General features: G+C 36.7%; 1 protein-coding gene and 1 long non-coding RNA gene across 2 annotated transcripts in view; both read right to left on the bottom strand.

Moving 5' to 3' along the window:
* Sln (monocarboxylic acid transporter silnoon) lies at positions 1-23,383 on the bottom strand. Its single transcript, XM_089641869.1, has 15 exons — positions 23,288-23,383; positions 20,985-21,112; positions 17,859-18,052; positions 16,298-16,441; positions 15,591-15,657; positions 12,316-12,431; positions 11,065-11,247; positions 10,569-10,741; positions 9,411-9,589; positions 8,825-8,995; positions 8,112-8,254; positions 7,674-7,779; positions 5,765-5,838; positions 4,758-4,904; positions 1-843 (listed from the first exon to the last, which is right to left on the bottom strand). Exons 1-15 carry the CDS (start codon positions 23,381-23,383, stop codon positions 731-733), a joined length of 2,034 nt encoding a protein of 677 aa, XP_089497995.1. The 3' UTR covers positions 1-730.
* Positions 23,362-26,618, bottom strand: part of LOC149416079 (uncharacterized) — a 16,192-nt gene continuing 12,935 nt past the window's right edge. The window contains exon 3 of the long non-coding RNA XR_016303469.1: positions 23,362-23,401. This is a non-coding gene — a long non-coding RNA (uncharacterized LOC149416079). The remainder of the gene's footprint in view (positions 23,402-26,618) is intronic.

Genomic DNA, 26,618 nt, shown 5'->3' on the forward strand with positions numbered 1-26,618 from the left:
CTCGGCGGATTAAATTTTTTAATTGTACAAGAGTTCCAGAATTATAGGTCTCAAATGACAGCTTATCGTATTGATTCGAGTGTACAATAAAAATGTATATAGACGATAATAATAAGACTACAATATCAAGTAATAAGGTTATTTTTTTGGTTAGTTCTCGTGTGATAACAGTCAACGCAGAGGGCAAGAAACCACAAGAAGCATCGACAGAGCTCTCAGCACCATGTAAAACTCCGTGCAGTAGAAAAACTGTACGCAAGGCATTTGGTTAGCGTCTGACCCCTGTATGTGTGTATGATTAAACCATTTACAGGTTTTTATGAAAATGCAAATAAGAACTAGTACTAGAAACGTAAGCGGATTGAATGATTCCTTATTATTTTAATATTTTTTTCCACACGAGAGCCATTGAAGTATGTAATTTGATGACTAGTTTATCGCATTGATTGCGCGATTGAATACAAATACTCGATTAAATATATATTGATGAAAACTAAAAATAGATGTGGTACTAGAAGTGTCTCTTGTGGTACACCAAGAAAACGGAGAAGTCGGGGAATTGAAATATATTCCTGCACAGTATTGACTCCATTGGACAATTAATCGCATTAATATGTAGTTAAATAGCTAATACATATATAGTCAGCCACCACATATGTTGTGTTTAGAGTTGCGATGTCTAGTTAGGTTGTTTTGGTTGGTTTGCTCATCCAGTTGTTCAGTTGTCATGTCAATGAGTAGGGCGGGAAACCACGAGAAGCATTGGCAGCGCGCCCAGCACCATGCAGGATCCCATGCAGTAGAAACACAGGCTGTAGCCACCTGTCACGTCGCGGATGTAACCTGAACAGGGAAATAAAAACAAGTAAGTTTAAGATAAATCTTTTATTTTTATTGTGAGAAGAGTACCGGAATCACTTCAGATCTCAGACATCTTATTTCGTATGGTGGGGAGGTCAGAATGGTCCACATCTAGGTTTGTAAGTCTACGGCCTGCCCTGAGCCAAACGGGGCCTGGTGTAAGCAAAATGGTGCCTAGGCCCTAGGTAGTAGATAGGAGATCACTACGGTCAGTAATATTTGACATGTGGACTTCATCAATTTAGCTCTAGGTTCGTCGACCACATGTTAGGTGATCTCCATTGAAACGTATTTGCACACATCGCTGACTTTTTTCTTTTTTTTTTTCTTCTTCGGGGGCTTAGTCATCTTTGGGGATGCTGTGTGGAGGGTTTGTTCAGGGAATTGAAGGACAGGAGCAGTTATGGGAAGGTAAAAGGTATGAGGGGTGGGTAGGAATCTGGGGGTCAATATGTCCAGGAATTAGGAACGCATTCATATTAATAGATCACTCCTTCTGCGTCGCAAGGCGATGAGTCGAGAAAGTCCGGCTGGAGAGGTCAAAGGTCCCCTTCAACCAGTCTCTTCCGATCCAACCTGCCACGCAGTAAGTGGGCAAATGCATCCGCTGCAAGGCCTAGACAAACCTCACCCCATGAGCCCGGGCAACCTTGCTAAGTGACAAAACGAAACGAACCACTTGGGGTGATCTATGGCAGGGGTATTGGTTATCAAATACCCGCCTCCCAAATTGACTCTTTAAAGAAGAGCGCAATTTGCGATACGATGACGCCTGTTCTTCCCTCAGTCGATCCCCTGGATAATTAATCCCTCTGCCAGTTTATCCCTCTGACAATTAATTCCAAAAACATTCTATAGAGCTGTATAACAAAAGTCAATGTAGTTAAATAAAAAAATTACACAAATATTTTTGCTAACAATAATAGAGTGTTCTTGAAGGAGTATGCCGCTAGGATATACAGCCAAACAACAAACAGGGAATATTCTGTAAGCATACCTATCTACATGTTTATAATTTAATGTCCCCGCAAAGGAAAGCAGATAGGATAGAAGACCGATAAATCAAAGGTCAAAATCAATGAACATGGTCCGTGAGGAGTGGAGTTGCCTGGTTAATCAAGTTAACCTTTTCGTCCCGGAGAGAAAAAAATCACATAAGATCCGAAGGGGGGTCACTAGAGACCCCAATTTGTTTTGCTTATTAAAGGATGTTAATGGCATAATATTGTGTAATTTGTTTTAGTAATAATTAGGGGGGAGTATATTCGAAGTGTTTCAGAAGTCATTATCAAAATATTTTCATAAATAAAGTCGTAGTTAATATTCTAATGAATTTAGATAATAATGCGCCTTTTTCCGTACAAAACAGGGAAGGCGGGCCGATAACGAGCATAACTCCTCGATTCTGAATGTCGACTGGCGATTGGCGATTACAGCGTAGCTAGTTTGTTGCACAGGGTGGTCCGTAAATGATGGATCTATTTATAAATACATATTTTTAAGTTTTAAAAACCTACCACTACTAAACTAGGTACGGATGTTATTTCGAATATTATGGAATATTTAGATGTTAGTGAAGGTTATAATTCTTAATTTTTGATATTATGTAGTATATTTACATTTAGGGTCAAATCGTAGTGTTTGCCTTACCATAAATAATGGGTTCGTTTGTATGTCGAGGGGTTCGAAATACAACGAATTTTTCGAATATAGTGAAAAAAAAGGTATTTTTAGAACTTAAACGTGGAGTAAATTATATTTTACTGTAACCTCAGATATTCCTGTTTTTGATTTTTCTATATAAAACACCACAACAGTCCCAACTGCTCCTATCCAATCCTCTGGAACCAGTGAGACTATGGCATTCCCAAATGGGGTATGTTGGAGTGGCGGCTCGGAACTTATAGGTGTACTAGAGTTTATTTTTATTTTTTTTATAGTGAATACCTCACAAGAGTCCCAACTGCTCCCGTCTGGAACCAGTGAGACTATGGCATCCCCAATTGGGGGATGTTGTGAGGTTGAAGGTAAGTGGGGAAGGGAAAGAGGAAGGTGGGGAAGTACCTGGCTATTCAGATCTAGTCACTAAACACGGCTAAAGCCATTTGGAGCAACGTTTCAATTCTGAATGGTGGTCTTACACCAGGGCTATACTGATAGTATCTTCCACTCTGGAACGTGCCGCAAATAGACTATATATTATTTTAATTAATTAATTGTGAAATAACACAAATCAATCAAATAAAATTTGAAAGAGTGATAATATTACAATTAATAGTAGACCCAAAAGTCACGAGCCGGTACTGGTATTTTGTAAGGCTAAAGGTAGTGGGGAGGGGAAGAAGATGGAGAAGAGGAAGTTGGGGAAATAGCTGGCTATTCAGTACTGGTCACCAAACAAGGTCAAAGTTATTTCAAGCAACAACCTAAATGAATTCTAGTCAGTAAATTGTGAAATATCACAAAGATTAAAATTTACTTGCGCACACCGGGATTTGAACCCGCGACCTCCGGTTTACTAGTCTAGAGCCTTACCCTTCGACAACGGATGCTGTAATATTTATGAAAGAAAAAAATATATAATATCAAGTTGCAGGGCGGTAGATGCTTTCAGTATCGCCCTAGTGAAAGACCACCATGTAGAATCCAAACGTTGCTTGAAATGACTTAAGCCTATATGGTAACTAGATGTGAATATGCATGTACTTCCACCTTTATCTTACCCATATCCTCCCCCTCGCCATCCCCACTATCTTCAGCCTCACAAAATACCCCAATTGGGGATGCCATAGTTCCACTGGATAGGACTGTTGGGGCTCTTATGCGGCTTTCACACAAATTAATTAAAACCATAGAATTTTATGATCTAATTTAAAACCTTTGTAAATATGCCGTAAGAAACTGCAATAAATACATGCCGACTGATTACATAAATTCTAATATTAAAAGTACAGAATAAATATTTTACAATCCTAAAATAGATATTAATTTATAAACACCATTTCATAAGTAGGTGTGAATGAACTACTTACCAGTCTGAAGATGCCCATAGCAGGGCGAAACTAGTCCGGTTTTGCAGAGAATTATTTACCACGAAAATTAAGAGAATTAGCAACTATAACCCAATATAAAATTTAACAGACGTTTGCGATAGACTTTTTAACCATATAGTACTCTGTTTTTATTCAAGTTCCTTCAAATTACTTAAAAATGTATACAAAATATGTGTCTCTTTCTGACCGATTTCTTTTCCATGTGAGAAACAGAGACAGATATAATTTTAATGTTGTCTCTAAACATGAAACATTTACCGGATGCAAGCTAGACAGGCCGATCTTTGTCCGGCAAGTGAACATTTTAGCATCGCAAAAGGAAATACCAGTAGTGCAGTGTACGCGACCGGGAGTTAGCCCTTTCCATAAAATGCAACTTTTACGGTCCAGTTCGTAGCTCGCTGGATCGTTCTCGGTGGTGAGCGGATAGTGGGGATGGGGACGGGGGAATTTTAGCCGATGCTACGAAGCTGAGGTGCGGGGCAGGGGACAGGAATTTTGCCGGAATTTTGTACAAATTATTTAATATCTAAGAAACTAGAAATAAAATATATATTTTTTAAATGCAGATCGATAACCAAATAGTTTTTTTAGGATTAACTAAATTACAGAGTATGTGGTGTAAAAAACAACTTAGATATAGCATAAAACTCTCGTTAGTGTAAGTGTGTTCCCCCCGTCCGGTACGGGAGTGTTAAGAGGACAAAAAATATGGGGTTTGTGGTACCCAGTAATGAGGAAATGGTTAATAGATAGGAATGGTTTATAGTAGTCAGGTTAGGAAGCGAATTGGGACAGTAAATGAATTTTTCTTGTGATGTGACGTGTTATCGCTATTCCTACCAGCTAGAGGAGGCACAGAGATGGCCCCGATGCTCTGGAACAGCCGCACCAATCCATAGCTGGAACTGATCCTCTCCCGACCGAAGAGATCTGTCAGTAGAACTGGCACCAGCAGAAACCAACACCCGAGACATAATCCGTAACAACCTGCAAACATACAAACGAATTAAACCAATTCTTCCATGATACATAATAATTGATGAATTTTACAGTGACATCGACTGTAAAATGCCAGTTTCCTCTCGGGGGTGCCTTGTGAAAGGATTCGTAATGATACCCAACTTCATAAATGTCGTCGTACAACTGACTGATTGGGCCAGTTGTTTGCGTATTTATTGGGTAAAAAATCAACCATTTATACACGTGTCAATGTGAAGCAATCATTCTTACATCTAAACAGAAATATTATACACAAATGCGCCATAGCTCCGAGAATTAATTACTAAGGTTCCACGATTTTGTCGTGCCAGTAACTCATCCTTGAAAGGGCAATATGGCACATGTACGGTGATTTAAAATCTTTGCAAGATGACTCATCGTGTGAGAACATTTTAGGTAATCCATCTGCTGTCCGGTACAGAAGTAAATTAAGTTCCAGGAAGGAAAATGGTATTAGGGATAGAATCCATCCCTCACAGCTGCAAGGCATTGTTTTGAGATAGTTCAGCTGGTGAGATCGAATGGTATCTTTTAACCGGCCTACCGACCCGTCCAGCAACGCAGCTGGTGGGAAGACGTATCCGCAATCAAGACCTGGACGAACTACTGCATGAACTCGGGCACCCCAAACTTAACTTGTCGGGGTGACCTATGGCAAAGGTGTTGGTTATCCAATGAAGGGTTTTTGAGACGGTAGCACCCATACAAGTCTCTCAAATTTAACTAATAATGAGTGTCTGGTATCCATGTGCTTCATAACCATATACACAATAAGAGAAGAGAAGAGAACTGGATACCAAGTTCAGCAATTATATTCTAAATTATATATATCATATTATAAATATTACCTGAAGCAACAGCCATGATCCACCAAGAAGTCACGAAGGGAAGTGTTAGCACCGACATTCCAGCTACAACCACACTAAAAGAACAAGAAAAAAATATTAATGAAATGAACAAAATCAGAAGTCCAATTAATACCTGTACAAAAATCCCAACTGCTCCCAACCGTCTGAAGCCAGTGAGACTATTATGGCATCCCCAATTGGGGTATGTTGTGAGGCTGTAGGTAGTGGGGAGAGGAAGGAGATGGGAAAGTACCTGGCTACACAGATCTGCACACCAAACACGACTAAATCCATTTCAATTCTGAATGGTGGTCTTAACACCAGGCCGATACTGCAATACAATACTGACCAAATCCGTCATCTATGGTTGTTAGGCAGCATTAAGCTGCATTTGCAAGCACTGTATGCATGTGGTTCCTACAGCTGGTAGACAAGTCTTGGCTGGTGAAGTGACAGATTACATAAATTTTTGAATAATGTCGTTCGTCATGCAAAATTACTGGCTTATTAATGAATGGAGACAGACTAACGAAGCTCGTAGAATACGTCATATACGCGATCAATTTAATCCGTTCGAACTTGGAGAAACAGAATTCAGAATATCATGACTTATAGCTAAACACCTCACTAACCAATTAACTAAATTAACTTAATTGGCTGAAAATTAACTCACTTACCCTTAATATAAGCAAAACTAAATATATAACATTTAAAATTTATCCAAGGTGCCAATCAGTAAAATCATTCTAACTAAAATTAAACGAATGCTGTAGACATAATGTTCAATGCCCAACGATAGAAAAGACAAAAAGCAAAAATATCTCGGGGTAGTAATTGATGAAAATCTTAGATGGGACCTACATATCAAAGGTATCACGGAAAAACTTCCAAAACAGATATTTCTGAATATAGGATATATCTAGAATATGGAATTATAGGACGGGGATCTGCTGTAATCTAAGTATATAAATAACCTGAACACAATCCATAAAGGCCATACTGAAAGTACCCATAAGAACTCCTTCGATTGAAATTTTCAATAATTTTCATGTGCCAAATGTACAACGAATATATGCTAAAAATATATTATTGAAACTATTCAAAAATACTGAATCATCTACAATACCGCGTATTCATCAAACAAGGTCAAATCACAATGACATAAAAAATATTCCAGGTCATAAAACCACATTCGGGTAAAGAAATGATATTTAAATTTCACAACATCCTCCCTCCTGATATAAAGCGAATAGAAAATTTGATGATTACAAATCAAGAATAAAAATCTGGCTGAAAGAGATTAATGAAAAAACCCTGAACAAAACATTAAAAACAACATAGAAAACTAATAAAGCAGAAATGAATAACTTTAGTCCGCCTCAGCACAGGTCACCCTAGTGAGGAGGACTAAGAAATATAACTTACTATACATAAATTAAACATCATATTTTATATGTACAATGTTAAAATAGTCGCTAATTAAACAAAAACAAACAAAAAAACTCCCGTTTAAATGTTGAAATTAGTGATGAATTAATCGTGAACAGCAGTAATTAATTTAATAATGTTTATTTGCGCATGCCGGGATTAAAACCCAAAACCTCCTATGTAAGCATTAAAAAATTCCTTCGTTAGCATGTCTCTCAAGAACGCACAACTGGGTCAATAAGAGATCTTGTCAGGTGTTGCATCAAATTTTGAAATAAGTTTGGATCCTTCTCTGCTAGATTCGTGACTCATGGCTGTAATACATCAGGGTTGGTATCAAAACTAAATTGCGTACTTTTAACTTCGCATTCATTTGACTTCTATCTATCTATCCCTGTTCATTCATTTAGTTTACCGCTCTTTTGACCGCATGAGCCGTGTTCTCTGTAAAACATTAAAAGTGGCAGAAGATGTTATTCACCTGAGCAGATATGCCTTCTTCCTGTCGAAGATGTGCAGGTCCGCCAACCATCCCAGTACCAGGCGACCCAACAAATCCATCAGTGCACTGATTGACACTAGACTACCTGGAAACACAAGTAAAATGCACTTCGCAACACACACCACGGATAAATTTAAGTTTTTTTTTCAAGTTCCACTAATCAAACAGCCCAAGTGACAACTGATGCTGGTATACGAGTAAATATGCGAACTCAGGAAATCAGTGCCCACTAATTTGATAATTTATAGAATTCACTGAGTAGACAACTGACGGCTGCCTGTCATCCGGATGGAGAAGTTTCCCAAGACCACTGATGATGCATTCGAGTTCAACAGAGGGCGATGGAATTTAAAACAAATTCTATTTTTAACACAATGAGTTCTTTATAGGCCAAATTATTAAATTTAATGTATTTACCAGCTTCTGCCTTAGAGTGCCCGATCATCAGAGTGTGTGCCGGAAGGTAGTACAGGAGATAGGGCGAGCCGGTTGACATCAGCACTACAGATCCCGCGACAAGCAGAAATCTGCCATCCTTCAGTAGGGACACGTCCAGATACCTGGTGGTTTAGGATTTTATGTATGATACTTAAACAAAGGCAAACATTCTCAGGTGACGAGGAGTTGAGGGGTCGATGGGACGAGGGGTCGAGGACTCGATGAGTTCGAGGAGTGAAGAAGTGAAGGAGTCGAGGAGTCGAGGGGTACAGGTATGGCGGAGTCTAGGAGTAATGTACAGAGGGGTAAATGATTAGATGTGTCGATGATTCGGAATATAGATCAGTGGAGGAGTTGGGGGGGTCGAGAAGACATGGAGTCGAGAAGTGGAGGGGTCGAGGGGACTAGGGGTCGAGGGGTCTAATGATCAAACTGTTGATGGGTCAAGGAGTCGAAGGGTCGAGAAGTCATCGAGTTCGAGGAGTGGAAGAGTGAAGAAGTGTCAAGGGTTCGATGAGTTGATGATTCGAGATGTGGATGAGTTGAGATTCGTGGAGGGGTCGAGGAGTCCAATGGTCGGAGAGTCATAAGGTCCAGTGGTCGTAGGGTCTAGGGATCGAAAGTTCGAGGAGTGGAGTTATATAGGAGCGTAGGAGTAGAGGAGTGGAAGAGTAGAGGTTTAGAGGACATACCTGGAGAGCTTGTCCATACAGGTGACCTTCGTATCGGTCATATCGTTGTGGTCCCCAGCGCCCTCTACGTCCGCTCGGTTGGTAACCGCCTTCAGACTGGAGCTTACATTGTTAGATAGCTTGCTGGGCAAGGTGCAAGTCAGGTCTGACGGCGGTTTGATGTACAAAGATCTAAATATTAAAATAAATATGATCATTAAAGAAGAAGATAATTTTAATTAATTTTAACATAATATGAAACAGGAATTACACAAACATATATTTTTTAACGTAACGGTCGCGTCTGGGAATCAAACTCAGGACGTTTCTCTTTCCATGACAGCACTCTACCACTGAGATAGTGAAACCTGTATATTTTCCTAACGTAAAAAAAATTAACGTCTAACGTATTTAACAAATTAAATATTACCGAAATTAAAAAATGTCAATTTATATTACCATGAAAAGTTGTTCCAAGTTTTTTCAAATATGTATTCATAAATAACTATATTGTATCCAGTTTTTCTTTCAAACACTATGACTTAACACTTATTTACATTCACCCCAACTTCGTTCTGCATAAACGTTTCTTTTCAGTGACCCTTACCTGCTAATAGGTCTGTGTCTGCACCTGGACTTGTAGACACAAGTAGAGTCAGTACTGAGATCTTCCACACTGTGTAGTCTTCCACTGGACCTGGTATTCCATCTCCTTGCTTCTCCGAGGACGTCGTTCATCTCCTCGGAATCTCCTGAATCTCTCCTCTTCAATTGTGGTTTGGTAGCCTGTAAAAGATATAACGTAATTAGAATTTATTCTATCTAAACATTGTGATGGAGACTAATTGGACACGGGCTGAACAAAAATTATCGTAAAAACTTCATTGGACAATCTTATGGGGTAGTAACATGAAAATATGGGAGTTAAAAATTTGGATTTGTCTTTTAAATGAACCCAAGTAAATATTGAGTATTGTGTAAAGTGTTGTATTAAGTTTTGTTATTAGTGATTTATTAAGTACTGTATTAAGTTCTATATTGAATTTCATATTAAGTGTTGTATAAAGTTGTAAAATATTAAGTGTGGTATTATTGTGGCATCGAGTGAAGTATTGAATATTTTTTTTAAAAGAAGGACACACATTCCCGGGTTACGAATAACCTGACAATATTTTAAACTCTCCTACTACCACCACAGAAAGCGGAAAATGTTGCTTGTGTTGTGATGGAGGACTTAGCCAGCCGAGAAATTGAACACACTACGCCTGGGTGCGACCCAAGCGCGATGTCAACTCGGCCACTGACCGATCATTGTATGAAGTGTGGTATTAAATGTTGTTTTAAGTATTATATTAACGGCTGTGCTAAGTTCTGTATTAAATGTCATATTAAGTTTTGTATTGGGCGTTGTATTAAGTATGAAGAGTTGTAGTGTTGTAATAAGTGTTGAATTTACTAGTTTAACTCAACACTTATTTAAGTGTTGAGTTAATCATATTTGGTATTGTATTGAGTGCTGTAGTAAATTTGGTATGTTTGTGGTATTAAGTGTTGTATTATATGTCGTATTAAGTGTTGTGTTCAGTATTGTGTAAAGTATGGTATGATTGTGGTAGAGAGTGTTATATAAAGTATTGTATTAAGTTAAGAATTACGTGTGGCATTGAATTTGTTTTGAAGTGTATTAACGGTGATATTAAATATTTTATTCATTGTTGTATTAAGTGTGGTTCGAAAAGTTGTGTTGAGTCTTGAATTTAGTTACCTCAATCAAGCTGGGGTGGTAGATCTCGCAGATGAGGTTGTTCCTGTGGGCAACCATTTTCAGATCATCTCCAGCAAACTTCATGGACTCCGAGGACATTAGGTCATTCTTCTTGTTCAGCATCAGCTCATTGAGGAACAGACTCTGGAGACGGTTCTCCAGCTTGGCCGCATCTGGAAGAAACCAAATATGTATATGTCATCGAAGAAATTCACTTGAAATATAGGCATATGGTACACAGATGGGGGCTTAACAAGTCAATAACGTCTGCATGCTATATAGACTACCAAGAATGCATTCAGTTCATTCATCCTCCACAGAAATTAACAGGCGGAATGACTTCTGTTATGCCCGGAGTGACTGCTGCGAAGAGTCACGTCGAGTTCAGTACAGCATAGCGCTAAAGATTTTTGGATCCCTTCTCTCTTTTGAAGGGCCTGATAATGGCAAAAGCTTTTAGATTCGGCGCAGCACAATCTAAATTAAGCAAACTTACCAATCGAATTAGGTCTGTCTCTATTAGGCGAAGCGTCTCTCAATAGATTGGCACCCTCAGCGGACACAGTATCAGCAGTGGTGTCTGTAACAGGTGCGTCCACGCTGGACCCAATAGGAGACATCATGGTGGGTGGGGAACGGTACAGTGCGGCCGCAACGCATACGTGAAGCATGCCTCCTCCTAGAAGCAGTTATATCAGTGTGATGTGTGGAAAAGTGATGGGTAACAATCAATCGACATCATGGAAATATCTAGAGCCTATTATAGCACGTAAAGCATGACTCCACCTGCAGATAATAATATTTTTGTGTTGTGTGAAAGAAAGACGGGTGGCAAGGGACAGGCCGGTGCATTGAATGGAAGATCTCAAGAAAATCCCATTCTGGATTGCCGTAGTCCTATTCAGGACTCCAGAGAAGGGAGACTATTCATCACAAGATGGCAAATTTATGCTTAATACAATTTGGGAGGCAATTATGGGTACCTTCGCCCCAAGAACCGTTGGTTGGATAACCAATACTTCTGCCATAAGTCATCCCAATTGACAAGCTTGTGGTAACTTCGCAGGGGTGCCCGAGTTCATTGGACGAGGTTTGTCCAGGGCTTGGCACTGTTTGGCAGATCTGCCTACCAAATGAAAGAGGCCTCTATTGCTGGATTCTAAGAACCCATCGCTTTTCACCGCTGTGGGGGGATGGATTTAAATATCCTGGAATCTAGGAGACAGTGTATAAATATCCTGAAAACACTGACCCCTAGATTCCTACCCATATCTCACAATAGGCTTGGGTAGGAATCTAGGAGTCAGTGTTTAAATATCCTGGAAACACTGACCCCTAGATTCCTACCCATATCTCACAATAGGTTTGGGTAGGAATCTAGGAGTCAGTGTTTAAATATCCTGGAAACACTGACCCCTAGATTCCTACCCACATCTCACAGTAGGCTTGGGATCACAGGGGTCTAGCTACAAAAACTGGTGTTTCGAGTTAAGTTTGGTTTCGGTAATGCCATAATCATATTTATTAGTGAAACAAAGCTCTATCTCGTACTTACAGATGTTTGAGAGATACAGTTAGGCATATGAGAATTTCAATCTTTATTAGCGTTTAACTCAAAACCATGTTTTTGTAGATAGGCTCCTGTGACAATAAACCCCGAATACAACAAAAAGAAACCAAAACTATGGCATGATGTTGTATGAACAACTCAGCAAGAAGAAATGTGAATTAAGGGTGGTTTATTTACCTAAAAGCAGAATAGTTCCGTGGAATCCGTATCTATCCACAAGGTGCTCGAGGACCATCGGGAAGACAAAGCTGCCCGCTGCGGTGCCGCTCACACAGATACCATTGGCAAGGGCCCTGCCAACAAAAAATAGGTACATTTTATTACCTACAAGACCTACCGGCTGCGCCAATATTATTGAGCGCCTCATTTAGAGTGAGGTAGTTATCTTGGTTCCAGAACAGTTCTTCAATGTAATACTATGTTCTCCTAATATCATTTATTGAATTGATACACCGATTCAAGTAATACTATTATCGCGGGTTAATATCTAACTTGGATGGTGGTTAGTGTATCTAGTAGGTACAGTCGATCGATAAAGACCTATATCAATATTATCAAAACAATATTGAGTAAATCCGTCGTCAGCGATCAGTTAGCCAGCATGAGTCTGTTGTGTCCATTGTAAATAAAACATATTTTATAAATTATAAACATCTGACAGGTCAGTGGCTAAGTTGGCATCGTCCTCCATCACAGCACAAGCAATATTTTACACTTATAGTGGTGGTATTAGGAGACTTTAAAATGTTGTCAGGTTATTTGTAACCCTGGAATGTTTGTTTATCTTTAAATAAAAATACTGCAAATGTAAATGTTCGTTTGCTCAAAATCATAAATCTCCGATAGTTCTTCACAGATTGCTTTGAAATTTTAACACAACTTTGCATTCGAATAAGCGTGTGTTATTATATACCTATATTATATAGATGTCACCTGTGACAGTTAAAAACAGCCCTTTTTTTTAGAAAACAGCGCCATCTGTTGGACAAACATTTTTGAAGTGAAACTTCTTTAGGCGCGTAATGGATTTTCGGGGACGGAGTAAAACCGAGTCAGGATCGACACGAAAATGCGGGTACCCCCACCACCGCTCACCGTTCACTGTCCCTCTCTCACCATATGCGCTTGTTGAGGTGGGGGAGCCGCTCACGAACGTTCTCTCTCTTCTCTTCTTTCCTCTCTCTCAGACACCAGCGAACTGCGCCACGCCAAGCATCAGCTGCTTGGTTAGTATACTGCGTCGTGAGTGTAATACGAGTGAAATACGTAATTGATTGTGGTTCATACGGTTTGGTACAGAATTTCAGTGTTAAAAATGAGTAGTGACGAGATAGAGGTGATGAACACATCAGTTAATATTGTTATTTATGTAATATTGTATACTTGTGAATAAATTGAAAATTTTTGGAACTATACATTAATCGAACGTCATTCATCTATAAGAAAATATTAGAAAAAGCAAATCCATGCTTCGTCGTTGAATTATTTAACCTCTAATTTTCAAACTAACCTAAGAGAGAAAATAGAGATGATGAAATGAAAATAGAGAGAGAGGAATACTAGAAGTTTCACTTCTGTCTTGCGTAGGCTTGACACACCCACTTTTTTTTTTAAAGAAATTAACCGCAGAACAATTAAAATGTGCACTTTTATGAAATCAAAGGTTACGACACAGAGACATATGAATTAGACCTGCCCTAAGTGATTAAAAGCGTATTATCCCCACTCCCCATACCGGTTCCATTGGAGCCGGCTGTGCTCGCGTATGGCCTCAAGTGAAATTTGAAAACGTGACGTCATCATTCTTGTGCGAACTATGGTCGAGGCATCATCGGTTCATTTTACGAAATAACACGGCAAAATGTTGACTTGTGATATGAAAACTTGTAAAAATAGATGGGAAAAAGAGAATAAGCCCAATTGTCGTATTACATTCCATAAGTAAGCATTATTTTACTTTATTTTAAGCTTATTCACACCGTATTATATGGATCAGTTTAAGAAACATATACTATCACATCACAATGTAGCGATTCTCAAGTGTGCTCATCGTTGTTTACTGGGGTAAGTAAATTATGAAACATTTGTAAAAGTGTCTTAACTAAATACTCTAAAAATACTAAAAATGTCTATTCATTCAAAAGCAGATTTTACTTTTAAGAAGTAAATGGTGATATTATAATGCGAGATGCCTATTTACTGTCAGATTGATTTATTGACGAATCACAGTCAGCTTCACTCCCTTCGTTCTTCAACAGTTGATTTTACCCCTCGACATTATCTTCTCGTCTATTAATTCCTATGTCTGTGTTACGACAGCAATTTCACAAAACTTTATAAAACTTTGTAAATTATTTTAATATGGAACGACAAAAATTTAGTTATATGTTTATTTCTAATAATTAAATTTGAAAGCGTATTTCATCACCTTTCAAAAACAGTTTTTAATTTTCAGATACGTTCAAAAATATTCCATTTATTTGTATTTTATTACAAAGTGGAAATACACACAAATCCTTCAGGACCATATCAACATACATCATGTTTTTTGGATGTTATCGTTATGTATAGCAAGATTCTATCCGAACTAAATGCAATCCAAATAGTGTCTTCGATAAATATAACCATTTTTATTTTAACATGCGACATCTATTGACTTTTTTCCAAGTTACGTATCTTTCTTTCGTTTGAGAGTCGTTGATATTATTTTCAAGATTAAATATTACAATTACAGATTTTACTAGTTTTTCCATCATAAAAAAGCGAATTAATTTTATTAATATTATAATAATATTAAGTACTTTTTTGTACCTTTATATTTAGTTATAAAAAATCACGTTTTTATTTCTATGACATTAAGGACACTTTACAAATCAATTAAAACTTATTTTTATAGTATTTAGGCATAACCCACGAAAAGCAGCAAGGCTTTTAGCTTCTTTAACATCTGTCGGATGTTCTAAAAATCTTACATCTTTTAAAATAGAGATTATTTTGGGTTCCCGACAAATTTGTTTTTTGAAGTCTAAAATCTCCACAGTTTCTCGTGGGGTAGCCATGTATTGTGAAATTAAAATTTACATTCTTAAACATATATTTCGGGAGCATCTTATTTATTAGCTCAAATATATATTTTAGGATACTGTAAATTATTCGTTGTCTCACATTTAACATTCCTAGTTTTTTCTGCATAATAATTATCTTACAATACCTACTACAATTCAATACTGCTCGCATGCCTCTATTTTGAATTATTTTCAATTTCTTTATCTGTGTTTGATTGCACAAGAAAAGAACACTAGAGCAGTAATTTAAATGAGATGCTACTATACTATATTAAACTAATTTATTTGTATTATCATATAATTTATTCTTTATTCTTCTTTAAAAAAAAAACTTTTTGGCATTTCTTAGCTAATGATTTGAAGTTAGTTAATTAGAATGTTGCTTACCTGTGTTTTTCGAAGTAGTGAGATACAATAATGATTCCGGGGGTCGTAGAAAGTCCACCGCCGATTCCTGGAACAAACACACATTTTTGTCATTGAATTCCACCTCAATCAGATTCAGATCTTAAGAATTATTTAAATAATTAGATTTGACCTGACCTTCAAAATCAGGAGAAAATTAAATTGTTGAAAAAAGCCATGCGATGAACCAATTTCTGTACAAATTGCAAGTGCGCTTCACTGTTGAATTGGGCAGCCACCTCTAGTCTGAAGTCACAAAATTCTTTAAACCCTTGACTCTCATCCATTTGATGAGATTCCCTTATGTCAACAAACGAATTGCAATCCTTAGAGCACAGACATAAGATGTAAATGCCGTGCTTGTTGAGAAAGTAGCATCATTGATCCCTTCAGCACCATCACACATTGTTTTGTACGCGGTTGGCATTTTTGGCATCAGAACGGATCGTTTCTGACACGAGCTTGACAGCTTGGCTGTGGAAAAATTTACATGACTTCTGTGTTTCTTCTTTCCTCCTATTACAAGGTTTTTTTCATTCCTTCCTTTCAAAAACAGCCTTAACACAGTATCCTCGAACTTAAGAAGGGCCTCCTGTGTCTCGTTAATGTAAAAAAGCATGCTATACATATACAATGAGCTGATAAATCCCAAGTTTGTTGGTTGGAAGAAATTTCCACCATGAACTTACCAGTAAGAACACCAAAGGTGAAAAGCAGATGAAGCAGTGAAGTTGCCCAGTAGGTGAGAGCCAGTCCTGCAGAGCAGAACAGGCCGCCGACAAATACAACAGATCTGCAAGAGAAGCGCTGGCAAAGGGCGGACGATACAGGAGCTGTAGAAATACATGGACAATGGTGAAAAATTATCCCTTCGACACTTACGTTAAATAAATGATATAGTAGGTGTTATATTGAAAACGATTTCTGAGTTTTTGTTTTTGAGTAAATCAAGTCAAAAGTTGGAATTTTTACAATCAAATTTAATAGAAATTTTTCTCGACCCCTTAGTTGCCGAAGAAAATTTAAATATGTATGTTTAAAACGGTTCCATGATAACTCAACACAGTGACTATTCAACACACCTTTAAAAAGTGATATAAAGTCATTAAAAATTATGAAAAAAAATAAAGTATTTGATTGAAAAAAAAAAAAAAAAATTAATAAAGCTTTTTTTTCAACGCTTTCCATGACTTTATATAACTTTTTAAAGATCTGATGGATTATCATTTTGATGATTTATCCAGTTACCGTTTAAAACAAAACAACAAAAATTAAATGCTCAATCGAAAAAAATGGTTTCTCCTTGTGATGCAGATTCTCCAGTTTCTCGCTTGTATTATGAGTTTCCCAACATCCTGTATAACTGTCGTTTGACTATGTTTCCAATTATACCTACTGTGGGTGATTAATTCTCACACATTTTATTGGTGTATTTTGGATATATATTATTTATTTGTAAGAAACAAACAGCTTTTACATAATATACAATGATAGATATAAATATACAATTGAACTTTAATTTTAAGTCAAGCCACAGAAGTTTCTTATGTTAAAGTTTATTGGAAATGAAGTTTTAATATATTAAAAATAATTTGGTGTTAAAGGAAGGGGAGAGGAAGAGGAAAATAGGAAGAGGATAGGAGATGCTCCCGATACATTCCATACTCTCATATTAATAGTCGATCGTACGCATTACTTCATATCAATATTTCTTTAGGTTATTACCAAAAATGTCAATGTTGTAAAATTTTGTATTATATTGTGCACATATACGAGGAATTGGGGAATTTTTTCGAATGTTTGTTCTACACGAGGATAGATAAAATAAATCAGATTGTCGGGTTGATCTAGACGGAATATGAAGATTTATTAAATTGGTAAGTTCTGGTGAGTCCTAACCATTATTTAGGATTTTAAACAATAACATTTGATCAAAAATTAGACGTTGTGTTTGGAGGGAGTTAAAATTATGAAATTGAATGGATTCGGTATAATTTGAGAAGTGTAAGTTTAGTTTATAATTTATGTGTTTAAAAAATTTTTTTTAGAATTCTCTCTATTCTTTCGATATGGGCTTGGTATAAAGGAGTCCAGATCGGTGTACAGTGTTTTATATAGTGTGTTTATGTTGACCTTCTCACACATTTTGTTAGTGTATTTTGAACATGATATATACAGTGTGTTGTGGTTTTCTGTGTTGTATTACTGTATTTCATGATTGTATTAGAGTGTGTTGTCAGTCGAGCTTACCGAGAGCCAAGCAAAGCGCGCTAAGTATGGCCGGAATCCAGGAGGCCATTGAGGCGGAGGAGCCAGGAAAGGTCTCGAGGACCTCCACGTACAGCACCCCGTAGGACTTGACCAGCCCTGCCACCCAGAACTGTACCAGGAAGGCGCCGAGGACCACGAACCAGCCGTAGCCGCCATCCGGAGGCTCCGAGAGGCTATACGAACAGAAAAAGAATTAATTAATCAGCGATGATATAGGTAAATTCAATTCAAAAATCAATTCTTCGAAATAAATTGTATGAAGGATATATTTTTCGAATGGCAGCTGTTGGATGTACACATTTTCCTTAGAACAAGAATTCTTTGGCAGACATTTTCACAAATGTGTTACTTTTCTACGCAGGGTCCGGTTATTTTAATGTGTGCTTTCGACGTTCAACGTACGACTGATATCGTAGATTATTTATTTATTTATTTATTAACGGACATCGTCCAAATTACAAAATAATAACACGAATACAGTAAAATGAAAAATACAGGAGTAGACAAAGGTACATGAAAGCAAAGACATAAGGCAGATATAATATAAGAAAATACAGTGACAAGTCGAATCAAGTCAAGAATACGCCGTGGGTCAGGACCACAGGACACTTATAATATTCCGTCACTTGTTTAGCGACTGGCAAAATCATTCAGACTTATCCCAAAAAAGTTAAGGTTTTGACTTGAGTTGACCAGTCTACACATTCTGGACAATGGTGAATAATATCCATAATTTATCTAATGATGGTTGAGGAAGAGCAGTTCATTATTTCTGAGTCTTTGCAAGGGGATATTGAAGGGAATGAGTTGCAGTAGAGTAGGTGAATCAATAATACCATTTATAATTTTGAAGAAGCAAATGAGGTCATTTCTTTCCCGACGGACTTCCAAAGGAGAGAGCTTTATAGTTACTTCAATTTCATCATAATATTAGTATTTGCCTTTTTCTAATCCTAGCCTCCTAGCAATCCCTCTTAAGAACCGATGTTGAACAGATTCAATGCGTCGAATGTGGACAGCATAAAAAGGAGACCAAATAACACAAGCATATTCAAGATGGGGGCGAACCAAGGAGCAGTAAAGAATTCTAAGGGTATTTACGTTTTTGAAGTCCGAAGTGATTCTAGTGATGAAACCAAGTAGTTTGAGGGATTTATCAACGATTGCAGTTATGTGATCCCGAAAAGAAAGCTTGCTATCAAGAGAGACACCAAGGTCTTTAATAGATGTAACAGTTGTTAAGCAAATATTATTAAGTTTGTATTCGAAGACAATCAGTTTTTTTGATCTATAGAAGGACATAATTTTGCATTTATCGACATTTAGTTTCAAACAATTAATTTTACACCAATCGTTGAAAGAGTCGATATTCGATTGGAAAAGAAGGCAGTCATCGTGATTAAAAGCATCCTCGAACCCTTTTCTCCAACTTTTGTCTCCAACTTGTCGAAATGATACCCGGATTTCATCCAAGGACAAGTCTATCTCTTCTGACCTCAGCGTCCACAAGACATGTCTTATGTTATTATTTATTCTATGACATCCATTAACCAGAATTACCCACGTCAATTTTTCTTACCGTAACATTTTATTTTCTGTGTCATGTTCAGTTTCATGTTTCGTTTACATTTAAGTATCATCTTCCTCTTCAATGATTAAATATTACATTGACCCAAGTGTACAACTTTCAAAAACTTATTCCTATTAGAATTTATTAATTGAGAATTTTTTTGCTGTTACATTGCTCCGTGTCTATTTGTTTTTGTTTTTTTTTTTTAATGATAAACTAATGATTATAAGACAAGGTTTTTTTATGCATAGCATAAAGGATAACAAATTATTATAAGCAATAATTAGTCGTATGAAATATCCATACAAACTGAAAATATCTCGCGACTAAAAATAAATGCCGCCGACGGGAATTGAATCCCTATTGATGTCCGGTCAGATGCTCTGGACCACTGAGCTACGTCGGCTTATTCCAACACGCCAAATAATTCAATATGTACAAGTACTTCAATCAACAATTACTGCTTATTATATATTTTTTCACCTGTAAACATTTATCATTAAAAAATAATAATATTTGACAAGTAAAAATATTTTACTAACAAATGTAGATATAATATGTCTCGACGCCATATAGTCTGTAAATTTAGCACTAACAAAGCCTTTCCTTCAAAATAAAGTTGGTTGTTTATACGTGAAAAAAATAATGTAAGCAGTAATTATTGATTGAAGTACTAGTACATATTGAATTATTTGGCGTGCAGGAAATAAGCCGACGTGGCTCAGTGGTCAAGAGCACCTGACCGGACATCAGAAGGCACAGGTTCAATTCCCTTCGGTGGTATTTATTTTTACTCGGAAGATATTTTCAGTTTGTATTTTATTTATTTTGTATTTATTATGTGCATCTATATAAAAAGGTTTACATATATTTTTTTGGCTTTGCCTGTCTCACTAGGAAATCCTGTGTCGAGACAGACTACTTTACAAATATTTTACAATAAAATAAAGTACATTTTTCAATCAAGCAAAAATATTTGACAAAAATTTTCAGGTTGGTAGGTAACAATAATGAGTGAAAGGATTATAATTGGGTGAGATGACTCATTATTGCACGACCTTTTCGATGATCCATTGTTTGATCAGGATTTTGTATTTGTTAATATTATTCGATTTTCTTGTTTTTTCAGGTAGGTTATTGTATATTTTAGACGCAATGTATTTGAAATTTCTTTGACCAAATGTTGTGTTTGTATAAGTTCTTTGGTTTTGTGCCTCGTGTTTACAATATTTTGGGTATTTTCATAAAATTGAAGTGTTTTATTTTTAAACAGATGAGATAAGATAGTTTTTGTGTAAATTTGTCGAATATATCTGCAGTACTTGTTATTAACGGAACTTTAAGAATAACTTTCATAATTAATTTTTGTGCCTTCGATAATGAATCTATGGCTGATAGTGTTGCACCTCCCCATGCGATTATTCCATACTCAATGATAGATTGGCAAAGAGAGTATGGATATTTCAGGTGACTAATTATTGCATTTAATAATTTGTTCTTGTTATTTTTTTCTTGACATTCACAATTAGTGTTACCTGGGACTAGCGACAGGCCTTCTTAGGGTTTTTCTTCCTAGCAGCGGCCGCCCTGTCAAACTGGAGATAGTCAGCAGGTTATCGTCCTCTTCAGCGTTGGTATCGGGCGGACTCTGGAGATACAGGGGCTGCAATACAAGAATACTGCAATGTACGAACTTGTCGTGCCTTTATTGTAGCGTGTCGGGTAGTACACAGTAAAGCATATACGTAATCAAGTACTGGTATTTATTGGGGAGCTGCTTGTAACAAAAACTTGAGACGCACTACTTGTATGCATCGCCTTTTATAGAATCTTGCAAGCATCTCGCTTGCACTTATACATCTTAACACAAACACAAAGAAGGTGATTGGAAGATCGTTAAAGGCAATGCAAAACAGAACGCGCTGACATCTTTCTGAAAAATGTTTATGGGTAAAAATAATTGATACCTTGCATTTCCAGAAATAATCCTTACAATTAATTCGGTATTTTTATATCAAAGTCCAGGACTTTGTTATAAAATTAAACAAGCATAGAAGTCAGAGGTAATTCTATTGATGAAGACAAGTAACTTAAGAGATTTATTAACCACATTATTAATGATAATTATAAACCTAACCTAACCACATTATTAATGATATTGAAGAACAAAAATTATTTATTTTATTCTATTTTTTCATATATACGGCACAATGTGTGCCATCAACAAAGGTAAGAATAGTGAAAGTACAAAAACTCAAACAAAAGTATTAACGCATAAAATTTAAGAGTTCAACAACGCAAAGAAAGGTATAAAGTAACAAGTATAAAATGTAAAAGTACAACAACTCAAAGAAAAGTAACAAGTATAAAATGTAAAAGTACAACAACTCAAAGAAAAGTATAAAGTAACAAGTATAAAATGTAAAACTACAACAACTCAAAGAAAAGTATAAAGTAACAAGTATAAAAAGTTCTTCGCTTGATAAAATGACAAAATTTGCATTTGTCAACATTTAGTTTCAAGCAGTTGATTTTACACCGATCATTAAATGATTTAATATCTAATTGAAAAAGAAAATAATTTTGGTAAGATTTAATTATTTTGAGAATGATGCGAAAATAATTAAATATGCGAAAACTCAAAAACGCATGTGAGAAAAAACACCAATTATATCAATAATAAATAATTTAAAAAGAATAGGAGCAAGATGAGTTCCTTGGGGTACGCCAGACGTTACATCAATATGAACAGATACAAAGTTATTTATTTTAACTTTGTTTCCTTTCTCTCAAGTAAGTATTCAAAAAGGATAATAATGGATTTCTTATACCGATGCCATGTAGTTTGGCCATAAGGATGAGTGTTTAACTTTGTCAAAGGCTTTATACTAGAGCTGTGAGACATCCATTGATAAACTGTGAAACTTCTAAGTTATCTTTATAAACGAAGTTGCGAAAACGCGAGTTTTAAAATAATTCCTAAAAATGTTTTGTAGCGCGCGGTATTTGGGCGATGCACGGATCCGAATACTTTCTCCCTCACACGCATAGCGCCGTCTCGCTCGGCAAATTTCAGCTCACCACCCGTACAGGAAGACACCCCATTGGCCGAGCTACCCCCACCCCTCCGTCATCGGCCGGCACTACCCTGCCCCAAAGGGTGTATAACATCGTGCAGGCCTATATGTAGTCAGAGTATCCAGTCTCCTGGTTAAACTTAGCGACAGAATACTAGTGGTCATTGCCCAGTTAAACCCTCCCCAGTACCAAGTCGAGAGAACCTTTCGGGTCCTCCTTGGGAATTCAAGTAACAGCTCCCTCGGTGATATTACTTGTTGGGAGAACCTCAACCCAACTAAGAGACCACGGGTCCTCTGTTGAGGTTATTACGCTAAGTGTTTAGTGAGAACGTTAGTGATCATTGTTTAAACTCTAAATGACTTTACTTTGTGCTACAACTTTCCTGTACTCTGTTTTTTACTATAAGCTGTGAACCTTGTATGTAAGAGAAATAAACTGACCAAAGCTGAAAGACTATTTTTTTACAAACACCCTGACACAGTTTTAATATATTTTTTCAAATTGGCCACATTCTGGCCAGCAGACGCTCGCGGGTGTTTGCAAACTGACCAAAATGTTGGAAAAAACCGTTCAGTGGTTAATGATCAAATCTGAATGTCTCAATGACTGGATTGCTTGATTTGACATCCTTCCATCTCTACGTAAGTTTATAACATCATAAAGTTGAATTGTTAAATGAGTGGTTGTAAATATCATTTGTTAAAAGTAAATTTAAAAATAATGGATTCTTAGTTAATTGTAAATATTGTGTCCTTACCTTGGCGGTGGGTAGAGGCAGATCGGAAGGGCGCGCGGCGGGCAACGGTACCTCCATGGCCGGAGCTGACTGGACCGACAGCAGCGAACTAGACATCACGTCCAGCGCGACCGCCTAAACACACAAGCAGGCATCATCAACATGTATGCAAGTTATTCAAACTAAAACAGCGCTGTGTAAGTCATCCAATTATTATTGTTACTATGGATAGGTACGGCCGCCTGGTAATCTTTCTTTGGACAACCTGCTTAGGAAACGGAAACGAAAACTGTAATGAAATAGAAACAGAAATTTAGACTGTAGCGGTAAGCTTCTAGAAAGTAAAAATATCAGTATGGACAACACTCATTACATCTGGAACGAATTCACTCCAGTCTACCTATGACTTCTGGATCATCCCCGGCTCTATAGGCCAGTGCAATTAGCGCCAAAAAGGGGGTCGCGATCGAAGTAATTCCGGTAGTCCCAATTTTTTTATATGTTATATAAACTGATCCCCTGATGTAAAATCTGAGTTTCCGACCTTGGCACACCTGTGCTCGCGCCGCCATTTTGAAAAAACTGGCCGAAATCGGGCCAAAATCTAGTTTTTCCCAAATATCTCATTTCCAATGCAAATTTTGGCAAAAGTTTTTTAACTAGTATAATAGAAAATAAAATAACCTACAACTTTTGTTCAATAAAATTTCTTCTATCTCTAATAGGTACCGAGGTAGAAAGTCGTAAAGGTGCGTATATTTTTGAAAAAACAAGTTTTTTGCGCGACTAGGTTTGGTTTTTTATAAATACCTCGTTTCCAGTGGAATTTCATGAAAATTTTATAGATACCAATTATGTAGAACATAAAATTTCAAAAAAAGCTGTTGTATTAAAATTTAAAATTTTGGTCAGGGATTTGGTCTGACATGACCATCGAAAAAACTCTGATGAGATCGATGAAAACATCTGGAGGTTTGACCCAAGGACGGGGAATCACAGACAGTTCCATCCTTCGTTGGACTGCTGGATTTATTTATCTGCATAACATTTGTGAGGGTATCGAGTCATTATCGAGCAGTGGCACAATCGGGGATAGCAAAGTCACTTGTCACATGGCTTAAAAGATGGGGAAATTAGCTATGTCTAAAGTTATCAAGACCCCCGTCTTCCTTGTTAGAAGTCTGCAAGTCACATACTGCTTTAGTTGAGCATGTATCTAGAAACGCTGGTTCATTGTTTATTTGTGGTGATTATAATTTGCCTAAAATATTGTGGCTAAATGACAATAAAGGTGTCAACACTCTAACTAGTAATCTTTCCTCACAAGCTATTGAAATTGTTAATTGTTTTGCCTATTTGAATATGTTTCAAGTAAATGCTGTCACTAACTGTTTGGGTTCTTGCCTGGATTTAATTTTCACTAGTATACAAAATGTCATAGTAAGTGAAGCTGATATCTCCTTATTACCAATTGATAGATATCATCCACCTCTCTCGATTAACATCTCAAATTTTTTCAAACTCGCTTCATTGAAACCAAATGTCTCATATCACTACAAATTTCTCGATGGTGACTATTCAAATTTTAACAATTATCTTTCTCAGATTAACTGGTCAACACTATTTTTAAATTCTGATATTAATGACGCTGTATATAAATTTAATGAATGTTTATCACGTGTTATTGATTTGTTTATTCCTAAGGGATTATACTGTCAACCCAAGTTTCCTAATTGGTTTAGATCGACACTTAAACAATTAATAATTGAAAAAAAGAAAACCCATAAGTTATTTAAAGTGACTGGAAACTTAAACTTTTATCAAAAATTCTCTCAGCTAAGGGAATTGTCCAAAATCGAATCAGCCAAGTGCTATAAATCCTTTGTTGAAGATACAGAGACAAAACTACTCAAAAATCCTAAACAATTTTGGCAATTTGTTGCGCAAAAGCGTGCTGATAATGATCTCCCCTCAAGTATGTATTTTAATGAAACTCATGCTACTAATGGTCATGACATCGCCAACCTTTTTGCTAAACATTTCTCCTCTGTATATTCTGATGCGTCGTGCACCATCCCTCCACTTAACTATGACCAAAATATTGACTTAAATGATTGCCAAATATCACTTGTAGAGGTATACCAAGCCTTAAATAATCTTTCTCATAAAAAAACTTCCGGACCTGATGGCATTCCAGAAATCGTACTAAAAGAATGTAAATATACTTTATCTAACCCAATTTATATGTTGTACAACTTATCACTATCATCTGGAACTTTATGGAAAATTTCGTATATTCGACCCATTTTCAAGTCTGGGAACAAACCAAATATTGGAAATTACAGACCAATATCAATTATATCTAATATTCCGAAAATATTTGAGTCAATAATTACAAAGAAAATCACTCCTATTTTCAAAAATGTTCTGATTGAGGAACAGCATGGATTTAGATCAGCGAAATCTACAACAACTAATTTACTGTCTTTTACAAACATCATTGTTAAAGCTTTAGAAGACAACTCTCAGGCTGATGTCCTTTACACCGACTTCTCTAAAGCCTTTGACAAAGTAAATCACTCAATACTCATGGCCAAACTTTATGCTATAGGTATTAGAAACCCTATGTTATCATTTTTTCAATCTTACTTGAGTGACAGAAAACAAAGAGTTAAAATAAATAACTTTGAATCCTTTAACATTGATGTAACGTCTGGTGTTCCCCAAGGAGCCCATTTGGCACCGCTTCTTTTTAACCTTTTTATTAACGACTTAAGTAAAGTTTTTTCGCACACACGCTTCTGGCTTTTTGCTGATGATAATAAGATCCTTAAGATAATTAAATCCTTTCATGACTGTTTACTATTTCAACTTGATATTGATTCATTTAACGATTGGTGCAAACTAAACTGCTTGGAACTCAATGTTGATAAATGTAAAGTTTTGTCCTTTTACAGAGCCAATAAACCTATTCAGTTTGAGTATAAACTAAATGGTGCTTGTCTATCAACTGTCACATCCATCCCTTGGGGTCACTCTTGATTGCAATCTCTCTTTTCGAAATCATATAAATAACATCGTAAATAAATCACTTAAGCTACTCGGGTTCATTCATAGAATTACCTCAGACTTTAAACATATAAGAACACTTAAAACTCTATATTGTTCGTTGGTTCGTCCTCACCTTGAATATGCTAGTGTCATTTGGTCTCCTTTCTATGCTGTCCACATTAGTCACATCGAATCTGTCCAACATCGCTTCCTACGGCGAATTGCTTGGAGGTTAGGACTTGAAAGAGGCGATTACTCATATGAGGAAATTGAACAGACTTTAAACTTATCTTCATTAGAA

Source organism: Hesperophylax consimilis, chromosome 17 (genome assembly GCF_061612785.1).
Source record: "Hesperophylax consimilis isolate HC1 chromosome 17, BYU_Hcon_1.0, whole genome shotgun sequence".
Classification (NCBI taxonomy): domain Eukaryota; kingdom Metazoa; phylum Arthropoda; class Insecta; order Trichoptera; family Limnephilidae; genus Hesperophylax; species Hesperophylax consimilis.

Excerpts from the sequence above, each read along its gene's own strand:
- Sln (XM_089641869.1), bottom strand. The coding sequence starts at position 23,383 with ATGTCTAGTTCGCTGCTGTCGGTCCAGTCAGCTCCGGCCATGGAGGTA. Across the intron at positions 8,255-8,824 it reads TGTATGGACAAGCTCTCCAG|GTATCTGGACGTGTCCCTAC; the intron begins GTATGTCCTCTA and ends CTAAACCACCAG. Across the intron at positions 5,839-7,673 it reads AAGAAGGCATATCTGCTCAG|TGTGGTTGTAGCTGGAATGT; the intron begins GTGAATAACATC and ends TTGTTCTTTTAG.